Here is a 12,206-nt window from a genome sequence, read left to right as displayed (position 1 = left end):
TGTGCTGAGCAGAGAGAGAGAAAGAGAGGCTCTTATACTCTCTGAACAGCCTCCCTCTGTGCTGAGCAGAGAGAGAGAAAGAGAGGCTCTTATACTCTCTGAACAGCCTCCCTCTGTGCTGAGCAGAGAGAGAGAAAGGGAGGCTCTTATACTCTCTGAACAGCCTCCCTCTGTGCTGAGCAGAGAGAGAGAAAGAGAGGCTCTTATACTCTCTGAACAGCCTCCCTCTGTGCTGAGCAGAGAGAGAGAAAGAGAGGCTCTTATACTCTCTGAACAGCCTCCCTCTGTGCTGAGCAGAGAGAGAGAAAGAAAGGGAGGCTCTTATACTCTCTGAACAGCCTCCCTCTGTGCTGAGCAGAGAGAGAGAAAGAGAGGCTCTTATACTCTCTGAACAGCCTCCCTCTGTGCTGAGCAGAGAGAGAGAAAGGGAGGCTCTTATACTCTCTGAACAGCCTCCCTCTGTGCTGAGCAGAGAGAGAGAAAGGGAGGCTCTTACACTCTCTGAGCAGCCTCCCTCTGTGCTGAGCAGAGAGAGAGAAAGAGAGGCTCTTATACTCTCTGAACAGCCTCCCTCTGCGCTGAGCAGAGAGAGAGAAAGGGAGGCTCTTATACTCTCTGAACAGCCTCCCTCTGTGCTGAGCAGAGAGAGAGAAAGAGAGGCTCTTATACTCTCTGAACAGCCTCCCTCTGCGCTGAGCAGAGAGAGAGAAAGGGAGGCTCTTATACTCTCTGAACAGCCTCCCTCTGTGCTGAGCAGAGAGAGAGAAAGGGAGGCTCTTATACTCTCTGAACAGCCTCCCTCTGTGCTGAGCAGAGAGAGAGAAAGGGAGGCTCTTATACTCTCTGAACAGCCTCCCTCTGTGCTGAGCAGAGAGAGAGAAAGGGAGGCTCTTATACTCTCTGAACAGCCCCCCTCCGCTATGCAGAGTTTTGCCACACACAAGATGACGTCCTCCCGCTGTCGCCATGGAAACCGATTGCCACACTCAATATGACGGCCTCAGTTTACCACAGGACCCCGCCGGGGCTGTCCATGCAGGGCGCCTGAAGGACCCCGAAGGCGAGCTTCATTGAGGTCCCGTCTCTGCCTCGCCATTACTGTTGTGGTTAATAAATTAAGAAACAGCCGAAGAGACTCCGAAAGAAACCGTGAATAAAAAAATATCCGGGCGTCAAGACTGTTGGAATTAAAAGGAATTACAAACTGTGATCCATCAAACGACGGCAGGACGCTTCTGAGCGGAATAAAAAAATCCTAATAATAAATACAAAGTTAAAATCTATTTTAGATTTAGGTAAGTGTATCTGTCAGTGAAATACTACGAAAACTCACTGCTAAACGCTTATAATAATTACACGACTGATATTAATCATAATTCAATGAAGTCGCGTTAGCTTGCTGCGCTGTTTCATTATTATCATCATTATTATTATTATTATTATTATTATTATTATTATTATTATTATTATTATTATTATTATTATTACAGTAGCGGTGATGTTGATATATTAATATCGTATAACGAACGTGAATTAAATTGGAGGATATATATATATATAATATAATATAATATAATATAATATAATTTATACGTGTATTGTTTTTTAAATAAAGTTGCGTTTCGCTTTCGACTTGTCAACCGTCCCGGAAACGCCGTCATTTTTTTATTTTTTTTGAAGACTGACGTAAACCCGGGAAAAAAAATAGTTAATAAATTAGAAACTCCAAAAAATCGAGCCCCCTTTCTGTTAGGGGGAGCCCCCGTTTCTCTTGGCAGGGAGAGCGTGGAGTAGCGGTCAGGGGCTCTGGACTCTTGACCGGAGGGTCGTGGGTTCAATCCCAGGTGGGGGACACTGCTGCTGTACCCTTGAGCAAGGTACTTTACCTAGATTGCTCCAGTAAAAACCCAACTGTATAAATGGGGAATTGTATGTAAAAATAATGTGATATCTTGTAACAATTGTAAGTCGCCCTGGATAAGGGCGTCTGCTAAGAAATGAATAATAATAGCCGTTGTCCCTCCTTCATCAGGTGAAGTTCATGTCCAGACATGTCTGGCATCGCTCTGAGCAGACTGTCCCAGGAGAGGAAAGCTTGGAGGAAGGATCATCCCTTTGTAAGTTTTGCTGCTCGTCGTCTGTATGATCTTAAATCGACTTTTCCTTTTGTATTTAATTTTTGCTGTGTGGTTAAAGAAAAGGGGCTTGTAACCAGGAGGTCCCGGGTTCAAATCCCACCTCAGCCGCTGACTCACTGTGTGACCCTGAGCAAGTCACTTCACCTCCTTGTGCTCCGTCTTTCGGGTGAGACGTAGTTGTAAGTGACTCTGCAGCTGATGCATAGTTCACACACCCTAGTCTCTGTAAGTCGCCTTGGATAAAGGCGTCTGCTAAATAAACTAATAATAATAATAGAGAAACACTTGGGGGGGTGGCCTCCCCTCACCTTTACAATCAAGCACGCCTTTGTGGGCGATTTATCTCAGTTTCGTTGAGTCTTTGAAAAGCCGAGCGGAAGGGAATTCAACAGGCATTTATTTTTTAACTGGTATGTGCCATGGCTGTAAACTGACAATGCAAATATTATTATTATTATTATTATTATTATTATTATTATTATTAATAAATGCCAGCTGCCCGGATGAGAGGAAAATTCGCTCACCAGAACAGAAAATGAATCGCCATTGATTGGTACTTGATTGTAAAGGTGAGGGAAGGACGGCTTTTTGTTTTTGGTTTGGAAAATCGACCAGTGAAGGAATGGGTTAATTTCTGCATGCCTGCTGGGAAAAATAAATAAAAAAATGACATCATTTTTCTCTGTGGTTGTCAAATCTGTGTGTGTGGGGCTGACGGAATTCAAAAAGTCTCTTGGGTTTGAGAATTTGAGGGAGGCTGTCTGGCCGGTTAGGATTCCCCAGGCAAGCGTCTCAAAGGCAGGTTTTGAAGCGAACTACAGGAAGTGAAGCTGTGGACCGAAAAGTTTTGAGTCCTACTCCCAAAACTGCGGGTCGCGACCCCAAATGGGGGGGGGGTCCCAGGGACCGTTTTAAAGGTGTCACAGATACCTGCGTAATTAAAAAAAATAGATTTTAGTTTACTTAACTTATTATTATTATTATTATTATTATTATTATTATTAAGAATAATAATAATATATTTTTAACTCTAGATTTGACTCCCACTGATCTCCTGGCTCTGCCTGCCTCTGTCTGAACGTTCTTGACTGGTTACCTAGCAACCGACCGGCCACGGTCAGCCAATCAGAGGAATGCATTTTCTGTAGCGTTTCAGACCAGCAGCCTCTCTGTGTGTGTTTTTCTTTTTCTCTCTCAAAAATTTGTCAAAGAGTTCAAAAATGTCCTCTGTCCTAAACATCTTTAGGACAGAGGAACAAGGGAGGGACAAAACGAGGGGACAAAAATAAACGCAAAGACCTGAAAAAACAGCTCTGAGAGGCTGGCAGGACTGAGAGCACGTTGGTACCCCCCCCCCCCCCTCCCCCGAGTGTTAAAATATTCTTAACCCTTAGCGGTCCTGTGTGGGACCTGGTCCGACATCGCAATTATTCCTATCCGGTCCAATGTGGGACCCTGTCCGACATCATCAAAAAAACGCAAACGTTTTTTCAGTGGAAAAAGCCGAGAAAACCATTCAATGGCCGAGTGGGAGCGACAGGAGCCGAGACAACCCGAAAAAAAAGGGCGTATCTCATGAATAGTCATACTTGCCCCTGGGATCAGATAGGGGCGGTCACAAGGAAACAAGCTGGCTGTGACTGCATCAGCGCACAGAGAACATCACAGACGTTTGCAAAGCTTTTTTGAGATGTTATAGTAATAAAATAATGACTTGGATTGCATTATTATTATTATTATTATTATTATTATTATTATTATTATTTATTTCTTACATATGTGAAAGCTATAGTGAACGAAAGGGTGGGGCGGGGCTGGAGATGCCTAGCGAGTGCTTTGTTGATATGCAGGGCCTTTTAAACCCGTTTGACTGTGAAAAAAAATACTGTTAAACAGCACGTCTAAAATTAACTGCGCTTGTGAAAATAAATTAGACCTGGCGTGCCTGACAGGAGCTTAATAAATTGACCGCTAAGGGTTAAAACGTCTCTCCGAGGATGAGAGCCAAAATCGAAAACTGGACCCAAGGCTGGGGGGGGGGGACGAGGGCTCCTTGTCTTCACTGGACAGCCTTCAGATTCTGCAGGACTGTTCGCTGGTCTCAGACTGCAGTGGGACATACAGGGCGGACCTGTGAAACTATCCTGTTTGAAGTTCAGTCACACACACAGCTGTGACAGTTCATAGATTCACGCAGTTTGTGATTTTTAGTTTTTACTGGAGCGCTCCCGGAAGACGCAGGGTGTTTAGGACGGGGTGGCTGATAACGCCGGATCAATTTCGGACCTTTCCTGGGACGAGACGCGAAAGTTTTGACATCATCACCCTGTGGAATGAACTTGCATGCTCGGACTACGGCTCCCAGCATGCCTCTGCACCCGCGGCCATGGTGAGGCATGCTGGGAGCTGTAGTTCTTTATGCTGTGGTCTCGTATCACAAGCGATACAGACCTCTATTACGATACATCATGTACAGCTGTGGACAAAAGTTTAGCAGCATCACCCTCTATATAGAATGAACTGATTCAGCTTCATAGAGTCCAATGAAAGCTGCTGAATAATGTTCCCTTGTTAACATATTGAATTCCACCCCCTCTATATAGAATGAACTCCCTCAGCTTCATAGAGTCCAGTGAAAGCTGCTGAATAATGTTCCCTTGTTAACATATTGAATTCCACACCCAGCGCTTTGTAGTTTTCCAGATACTGAACGGAAAAACTGACGTTGAATTTTTCAGGGGTACGTTGCTGTTCCCACGAAAAACACGGACGGCACGCTGAACCTGATGAACTGGGAATGCGCCATTCCAGGAAAGAAAGGGGTGAGTGTGTGTGAGAGACACCACAAAACCGAGCACCCCCCTCCCCCTGCTCTAGGATGAGCCAGTCCAGTTTTTATATCCATCCTGTAAGCTTAATAATAATAATAATAATAATAATAATAATAATAATAATAATAATAATAACAGGGCTGGGAATTAGTCCTGGTTTCACTAGGAGTTTAATAATAAGACACACCTGAGCTTGTTAGCTAGACACACTGGGGGCTGATCAAGCTGGTAGCAGTAAAACCTGGCCTGGATCACACTGCTGTGCGATAGGAGTCTGATTCACCTCCCTGATCTCTCTGTCTAAATATCCCACTGCTACCACCAATGTACTGTATATGCTTTAACTATGGTCTGCTGTGCTAGTTACCCTGTCTGTCTGTCTGTCTGTCTGTCTGTCTGTCTTGACAGACTCTATGGGAAGGTGGACTGTATAAACTCAGGATGCTGTTTAAAGATGATTATCCCTCCTCTCCACCAAAGTGTGAGTATCATAGGGAAGCATTGTGAAGCACAGAGAGGTCTGGTAAAGCATAGGGAAGCATTGTGAAGCACAGAGAGGTCTGGTAAAGCATAGGGAAGCATTGTAAAGCACAGAGACGTCTGGTAAAGCATAGGGAAGCATTGTAAAGCACAGAGAGGTGTGGTAAAGCATAGGGAAGCATTGTAAAGCACAGAGAGGCCTGGTAAAGCATAGGGAAGCATTGTAAAGCACAGAGAGGTCTGGTAAAGCATAGGGAAGCATTGTAAAGCACAGAGAGGTCTGGTAAAGCATAGGGAAGCATTGTAAAGCACAGAGAGGTCTGGTAAAGCATAGGGAAGCATTGTAAAGCACAGAGAGGCCTGGTAAAGCATAGGGCAGCATTGTAAAGCACAGAGAGGTCTGGTAAAGCATAGGGAAGCATTGTGAAGCACAGAGAGGTGTGGTAAAGCATAGGGAAGCATTGTAAAGCACAGAGAGGTGTGGTAAAGCATAGGGAAGCATTGTAAAGCACAGAGAGGTCTGGTAAAGCATAGGGAAGCATTGTAAAGCACAGAGAGGTCTGGTAAAGCATAGGGAAGCATTGTAAAGCACAGAGAGGTCTGGTAAAGCATAGGGAAGCATTGTAAAGCACAGAGAGGTCTGGTAAAGCACAGGGAAGCATTGTAAAGCACAGAGAGGTCTGGTAAAGCATAGGGAAGCATTGTAAAGCACAGAGAGGTCTGGTAAAGCACAGGGAAGCATTGTAAAGCACAGAGAGGTCTGGTAAAGCATAGGGAAGCATTGTAAAGCACAGAGAGGTCTGGTAAAGCATAGGGAAGCATTGTAAAGCACAGAGAGGTCTGGTAAAGCATAGGGAAGCATTGATATCAGAGCGGTGCCATTGCTGGTGTAACTAATGGATGATACTTTTGTTCGTTCTCTCTCTCTCTTTCTCTCTCTCTCGTTCTTTCTTTCAGGTAAGTTTGAGCCCCCTATATTCCACCCCAACGTGTACCCGTCCGGGACGGTGTGTCTGTCAATCCTGGAGGAGGACAAAGACTGGAGGCCAGCGATCACCATCAAACAGGTACAGCCCTGCCCACAGAGCAGAGGGGGGCTGCCCAGAGAGCGTAACAGCCTCCCTTCCCCTCTCTCTGCTCCACCAGCACAGAGGGAGGCTGTTCAGAGAGTGTAAGAGCCTCCCTTTCTCTCTCTCTGCTCCACCAGCACAGAGGGAGGCTGTTCAGAGAGTATAAGAGCCTCTCTTTCTCTCTCTCTGCTCAGCACAGAGGGAGGCTGTTCAGAGAGTATAAGAGCCTCTCTTTCTCTCTCTCTGCTCCACACAGAGGGAGGCTGTTCAGAGAGTATAAGAGCCTCTCTTTCTCTCTCTCTGCTCCACACAGAGGGAGGCTGTTCAGAGAGTGTAAGAGCCTCCCTTTCTTTCTCTCTGCTCAGCACAGAGGGAGGCTGTTCAGAGAGTGTAAGAGTCTCCCTTTCTCTCTCTCTGCTCGGCACAGAGGGAGACTGTTCAGGGAGTATAAGAGCCTCTCTTTCTTTCTGCTCCACCAGCACAGAGGGAGGCTGTTCAGAGAGTATAAGAGCCTCTCTTTCTCTCTCTGCAGATTCTTCTAGGAATTCAAGAGCTTTTGAATGAACCAAATATCCAGGATCCAGCTCAGGCTGAAGCCTACACAATTTACTGGTAAGATCCAGAGAGAGAGAGCAATATAGATTTATATATATATATGCCTGGTCAAAGAACGTTTTTGCTGGCTAGGACTACAGCTCCCAGCATGCCTCTGCACCCGCGGCAATGGTGAGGCATGCTGGGAGCTGTAGTTCTTTATGCTGTGGTCTCGTATCACAAGCGATACAGACCTCTATTACGATACATCATGTACAGCTGTGGACAAAAGTTTAGCAGCATCACCCTCTATATAGAATGAACTGATTCAGCTTCATAGAGTCCAATGAAAGCTGCTGAATAATGTTTCCTTGTTAACATATTGAATTCCACCCCCTCTATATAGAATGAACTGATTCAGCTTCATAGAGTCCAATGAAAGCTGCTGAATAATGTTCCCTTGTTAACATATTGAATTCCACCCCCTCTATATAGAATGAACTCCCTCAGCTTCATAGAGTCCAATGAAAGCTGCTGAATAATGTTCCCTTGTTAACATATTGAATTCCACCCCCTCTATATAGAATGAACTCCCTCAGCTTCATAGAGTCCAATGAAAGCTGCTGAATAATGTTCCCTTGTTAACATATTGAATTCCACCCCCTCTATATAGAATGAACTGATTCAGCTTCATAGAGTCCAATGAAAGCTGCTGAATAATGTTCCCTTGTTAACATATTGAATTCCACCCCCTCTATATAGAATGAACTCCCTCAGCTTCATAGAGTCCAATGAAAGCTGCTGAATAATGTTCCCTTGTTAACATATTGAATTCCACCCCCTCTATATAGAATGAACTCCCTCAGCTTCATAGATATATACCCTCAATGATCTTCAATGGCAGACAGACAGACAGCGGCACTGCAATGGTTCTGTATTACACTGAGGGGCAATGGTAGCACAAGTATAGGGCAGCTACAATGGGGTGAGGCTGGTAGAATGGGACCACAGTGTGCTAACTATACCCTCAATGATCTTCAATGGCAGACAGACAGACAGCGGCACTGCAATGGCTCTGTATTACACTGAGGGGCAATGGTAGCACAAGTATAGGGCAGCTGCAATGGGGTGAGGCTGCTAGAATGGGACCACAGTGTGCTAACTATACCCTCAATGATCTTCAATGGCAGACAGACAGACAGCGGCACTGCAATGGCTCTGTATTACACTGAGGGGCAATGGTAGCACAAGTATAGGGCAGCTACAATGGGGTGAGGCTGGTAGAATGGGACCACAGTGTGCTAACTATACCCTCAATGATCTTCAATGGCAGACAGACAGACAGCGGCACTGCAATGGCTCTGTATTACACTGAGGGGCAATGGTAGCACAAGTATAGGGCAGCTGCAATGGGGTGAGGCTGCTAGAATGGGACCACAGTGTGCTAACTATACCCTCAATGATCTTCAATGGCAGACAGACAGACAGCGGCACTGCAATGGCTCTGTATTACACTGAGGGGGCAATGGTAGCACAAGTATAGGGCAGCTACAATGGGGTGAGGCTGGTAGAATGGGACCACAGTGTGCTAACTATACCCTCAATGATCTTCAATGGCAGACAGACAGACAGCGGCACTGCAATGGCTCTGTATTACACTGAGGGGCAATGGTAGCACAAGTATAGGGCAGCTGCAATGGGGTGAGGCTGCTAGAATGGGACCACAGTGTGCTAACTATACCCTCAATGATCTTCAATGGCAGACAGACAGACAGCGGCACTGCAATGGCTCTGTATTACACTGAGGGGCAATGGTAGCACAAGTATAGGGCAGCTACAATGGGGTGAGGCTGGTAGAATGGGACCACAGTGTGCTAACTATACCCTCAATGATCTTCAATGGCAGACAGACAGACAGCGGCACTGCAATGGCTCTGTATTACACTGAGGGGCAATGGTAGCACGAGTATAGGGCAGCTACAATGGGGTGAGGCTGGTAGAATGGGACCACAGTGTGCTAACTATACCCTCAATGATCTTCAATGGCAGACAGACAGACAGCGGCACTGCAATGGCTCTGTATTACACTGAGGGGCAATGGTAGCACGAGTATAGGGCAGCTACAATGGGGTGAGGCTGGTAGAATGGGACCACAGTGTGCTAACTATACCCTCAATGATCTTCAATGGCAGACAGACAGACAGCGGCACTGCAATGGCTCTGTATTACACTGAGGGGCAATGGTAGCACAAGTATAGGGCAGCTACAATGGGGTGAGGCTGGTAGAATGGGACCACAGTGTGCTAACTATACCCTCAATGATCTTCAATGGCAGACAGACAGACAGCGGCACTGCAATGGCTCTGTATTACACTGAGGGGCAATGGTAGCACAAGTATAGGGCAGCTACAATGGGGTGATGAATGTATTTAAAACACATCCTAAATGATTATTTTTTTACAGCCAGAACCGAGTGGACTACGAGAAGAGGGTTCGAGCACAAGCGAAGAAATTCGCTCCAACTTAAAGAGGAAAGAAAGACGTTTGTGTTTTTTTTTCAAATAGTTTCATTGGAGGAGGAGGAGAGGGTGAAAAAGTGGGATGGTAAATTTGTGTATATATATATATGTATTATATATATATATATAAATATTTAGAACTATAGAGACGTTTTTTTCTGTTCTGTTTAAGTTTTAGCAAGTTTACTATTGTTTAAAAAATAATAATAATTACAAACTGATAAATGTAATTAAAAAGTTCATAATGCATTCCTGAAACTCCGCCATTGTATGAAACGCACTTTTTTTTTTTTTCTTGTATACCCAAACTTTGTTTAAAAATTAAAGTTGCTGTTTTTTAAAAAAAAAAATAAAAAAAAAAAAAATGGGTGTATATTCACTCTGTGGGATTCTCGTCGCCACCCCCTGCTGGCGGAGGGGAGGCAGTGCAGGCGCAGGTCACGCGTCACACGTTCCTCCATCTCTCTGTTTGAAGCGCTTCTCCCATCGTCAGGAAACTGGCTCTTAACATTATTCAGCTCAAGATCTTGAGAATCTCAGATTCTGCGGTAGAGGGGGTCTCTGAATCTCAGGTTCTGGGTAGAGGGGGTCTCTGAATCTCAGATTCTGGGTAGAGGGGGTCTCTGAATCTCAGATTCTGGGGTAGAGGGGATCTCTGAATCTCAGATTCTGGGGTAGAGGGGGTCTCTGAATCTCAGATTATGTGGTTCAGGGGGTCTCTGAATCTCAGATTCCGGGGTAGAGGGGGTCTCTGAATCTCAGATTCCGGGGTAGAGGGGGTCTCTGAATCTCAGATTCTGGTGTAGAGGGGGTCTCTGAATCTCAGATTCTGGGGTGGAGGGGGTCTCTAAATCTCAGATTCCGGGGTAGAGGGGGTCTCTGAATCTCAGATTCCGGGGTAGAGGGGGTCTCTGAATCTCAGATTCTGGGGTAGAGGGGGTATCTGAATCTCAGATTCTGGGGTAGAGGGGGTCTCTAAATCTCAGATTCCGGGGTAGAGGGGGTCTCTGAATCTCAGATTCTGGGGTAGAGGGGGTCTCTGAATCTCAGATTCTGGGGTAGAGGGGGTCTCTGAATCTCAGATTCTGGGTAGAGGGGGTCTCTGAATCTCAGATTCTGGGGTAGAGGGGGGGGTCTGTCTGTCTGTACGTAAGATTTGATACGCAGGAGCATAAATAAGATTGCTGACAAGCTCTGGAGATCACCCCCACTCTCCAGCTCCAGCAAAGCCAATATTTCATTTCTGTCCGTTTCTCTTGCAGGCAAAAAACTAAATAAGTGTCCCCTGTGTTGCTTTCATAACCTCCTACTGCTGCAGGTGGCTGGCTGTCTGGTTCACGTTCACATACTGGAAGTGACTCTGCAGCAGCCACTGACTCCCTGTGTGTGTGTGTGCGTGTGACCCTGAGCGAGTCGCTTCACCTCCTTGTGCTCCGTCCTTCGGACGAGACGTCAAACAAACGAGCTCCTATTGGAAGTGACTCTGCAGCAGCCACTGACTCCCTGTGTGCGTGCGTGCGTGTGTGTGTGTGTGTGTGTGTGACCCTGAGCGAGTCGCTTCACCTCCTTGTGCTCCGTCCTTCGGATGAGACGTCAAACAAACGAGCTCCTATTGGAAGTGACTCTGCAGCAGCAGCAGCAGTTGTTGATGATGCAGAGTTCACCCCCCTAGTCTCTGGAAGTCGCTCTGGGAGAAAAAGCCTCCGCTGAACGACTCATTAACTAACTAACAAACAAACTAGTGTCCAGAGAGCTTCGAGGAGGGTTTACAACCTGCAGCCAAAACCAGGACCATGTAAACAAACTGGCAAGCCAGCCACGCCTGCATCGTGTTTGTGGAAGCCCAGTTATTTCCACGGAGGGAGGAGGGAGGAGGGTGGAGGGTGTCTGCCTGTAGTTTTGAATAAAACTTTTAAATTATTCACAGAGACTGGTCTTTTTATTTTGTTTATTGAAAACTCGAGCTGTTTTGAGAATGGGCAGCAACTGCTTTCATGTGAAGCCTCTTGAGGAGGGTTGTGACGTTTGCAATACACAAAAACTTTTGCTTCGATTCTTCAGTGTTTTTTTTTTTTTTTATATATAGGGGAGCCAGCGCCATCTGGTGGAGACGCCACGTTACTGTTTTTCTTTTTGCTGCGATACTGTATCTGTCCACCAGATGGCATGTGGGAGACACTTCAGCCCAGAGGTGAAAAATCTCCGCTCATTTTTTATTTTTTAAAAGCTATTTCCACATTTGACAGTTGGTGTAAAGGGTTTTTGCTGTGTAACGCAGCTAAATTATTATAGAAATGAAGATACAAATATCCTGAGCATCAAATGAAACATCACTTAGGAGGCTGTGTGGTCCAGTGGTTAAAGAAACGGGCTTGTAACCAGGAGGTCCCTGGTTCAAATCCCACCTCAGCCACTGACTCATTGTGTGACCCTGAGCAAGTCACTTCACCTCCTTGTGCTCCGTCTTTCGGGTGAGACGTAGTTGTAAGTGACTCTGCAGCTGATGCATAGCTCACACACCCTAGTCTCTGTAAGTCGAAATGGATAAAGGCGTCTGCTAAATAAACAAATAATAATAATATTTAAACATCAAAGGAAACGTGTCGCTTATATTTGGATAAAGTTCCCCTCGAT

The 12,206-nt window shown here is 45.7% G+C and overlaps 1 protein-coding gene across 2 annotated transcripts; it reads left to right on the top strand.

Annotated features, from left to right (window-relative positions):
• The first annotated feature begins 1,029 nt into the window (after positions 1 to 1,029).
• LOC117417585 (SUMO-conjugating enzyme UBC9-like) lies at positions 1,030 to 9,833 on the top strand. 2 transcript variants are annotated; one of them, XM_059019409.1, is made up of 7 exons: positions 1,038 to 1,295; positions 2,033 to 2,117; positions 4,877 to 4,960; positions 5,378 to 5,450; positions 6,407 to 6,516; positions 7,052 to 7,131; positions 9,517 to 9,833. In XM_059019409.1, the coding sequence occupies exons 2-7, from the start codon at positions 2,052 to 2,054 to the stop codon at positions 9,578 to 9,580; spliced, it is 477 nt and encodes a 158-aa protein (XP_058875392.1). In that variant the 5' UTR covers positions 1,038 to 1,295; positions 2,033 to 2,051; the 3' UTR covers positions 9,581 to 9,833. The 2 variants fall into 2 exon arrangements, with proteins under 2 accessions (XP_058875393.1, XP_058875392.1); XM_059019410.1 differs by lacking the exon at positions 7,052 to 7,131 and having other exon boundaries at positions 1,030 to 1,295.
• The last annotated feature ends 2,373 nt before the right edge of the window (positions 9,834 to 12,206 follow it).

Source organism: Acipenser ruthenus, unplaced genomic scaffold (assembly GCF_902713425.1).
Source record: "Acipenser ruthenus unplaced genomic scaffold, fAciRut3.2 maternal haplotype, whole genome shotgun sequence".
In the NCBI taxonomy this organism is placed as follows: domain Eukaryota; kingdom Metazoa; phylum Chordata; class Actinopteri; order Acipenseriformes; family Acipenseridae; genus Acipenser; species Acipenser ruthenus.
The sequence above is the reverse complement of the archived record's forward strand: the minus strand, read 5'-3'. Positions and strand labels throughout refer to the sequence as shown.

What these genes read in the sequence shown, in the direction of transcription:
- LOC117417585 (XM_059019409.1), top strand. Translation starts at nt 2,052, where the DNA reads ATGTCTGGCATCGCTCTGAGCAGACTGTCCCAGGAGAGGAAAGCTTGG. An exon ending in TCCCTCCTCTCCACCAAAGT is followed by an intron (nt 5,451 to 6,406) that starts GTGAGTATCATA and finishes TCTTTCTTTCAG; the next exon opens with GTAAGTTTGAGCCCCCTATA. An exon ending in GAAGCCTACACAATTTACTG is followed by an intron (nt 7,132 to 9,516) that starts GTAAGATCCAGA and finishes ATTTTTTTACAG; the next exon opens with CCAGAACCGAGTGGACTACG.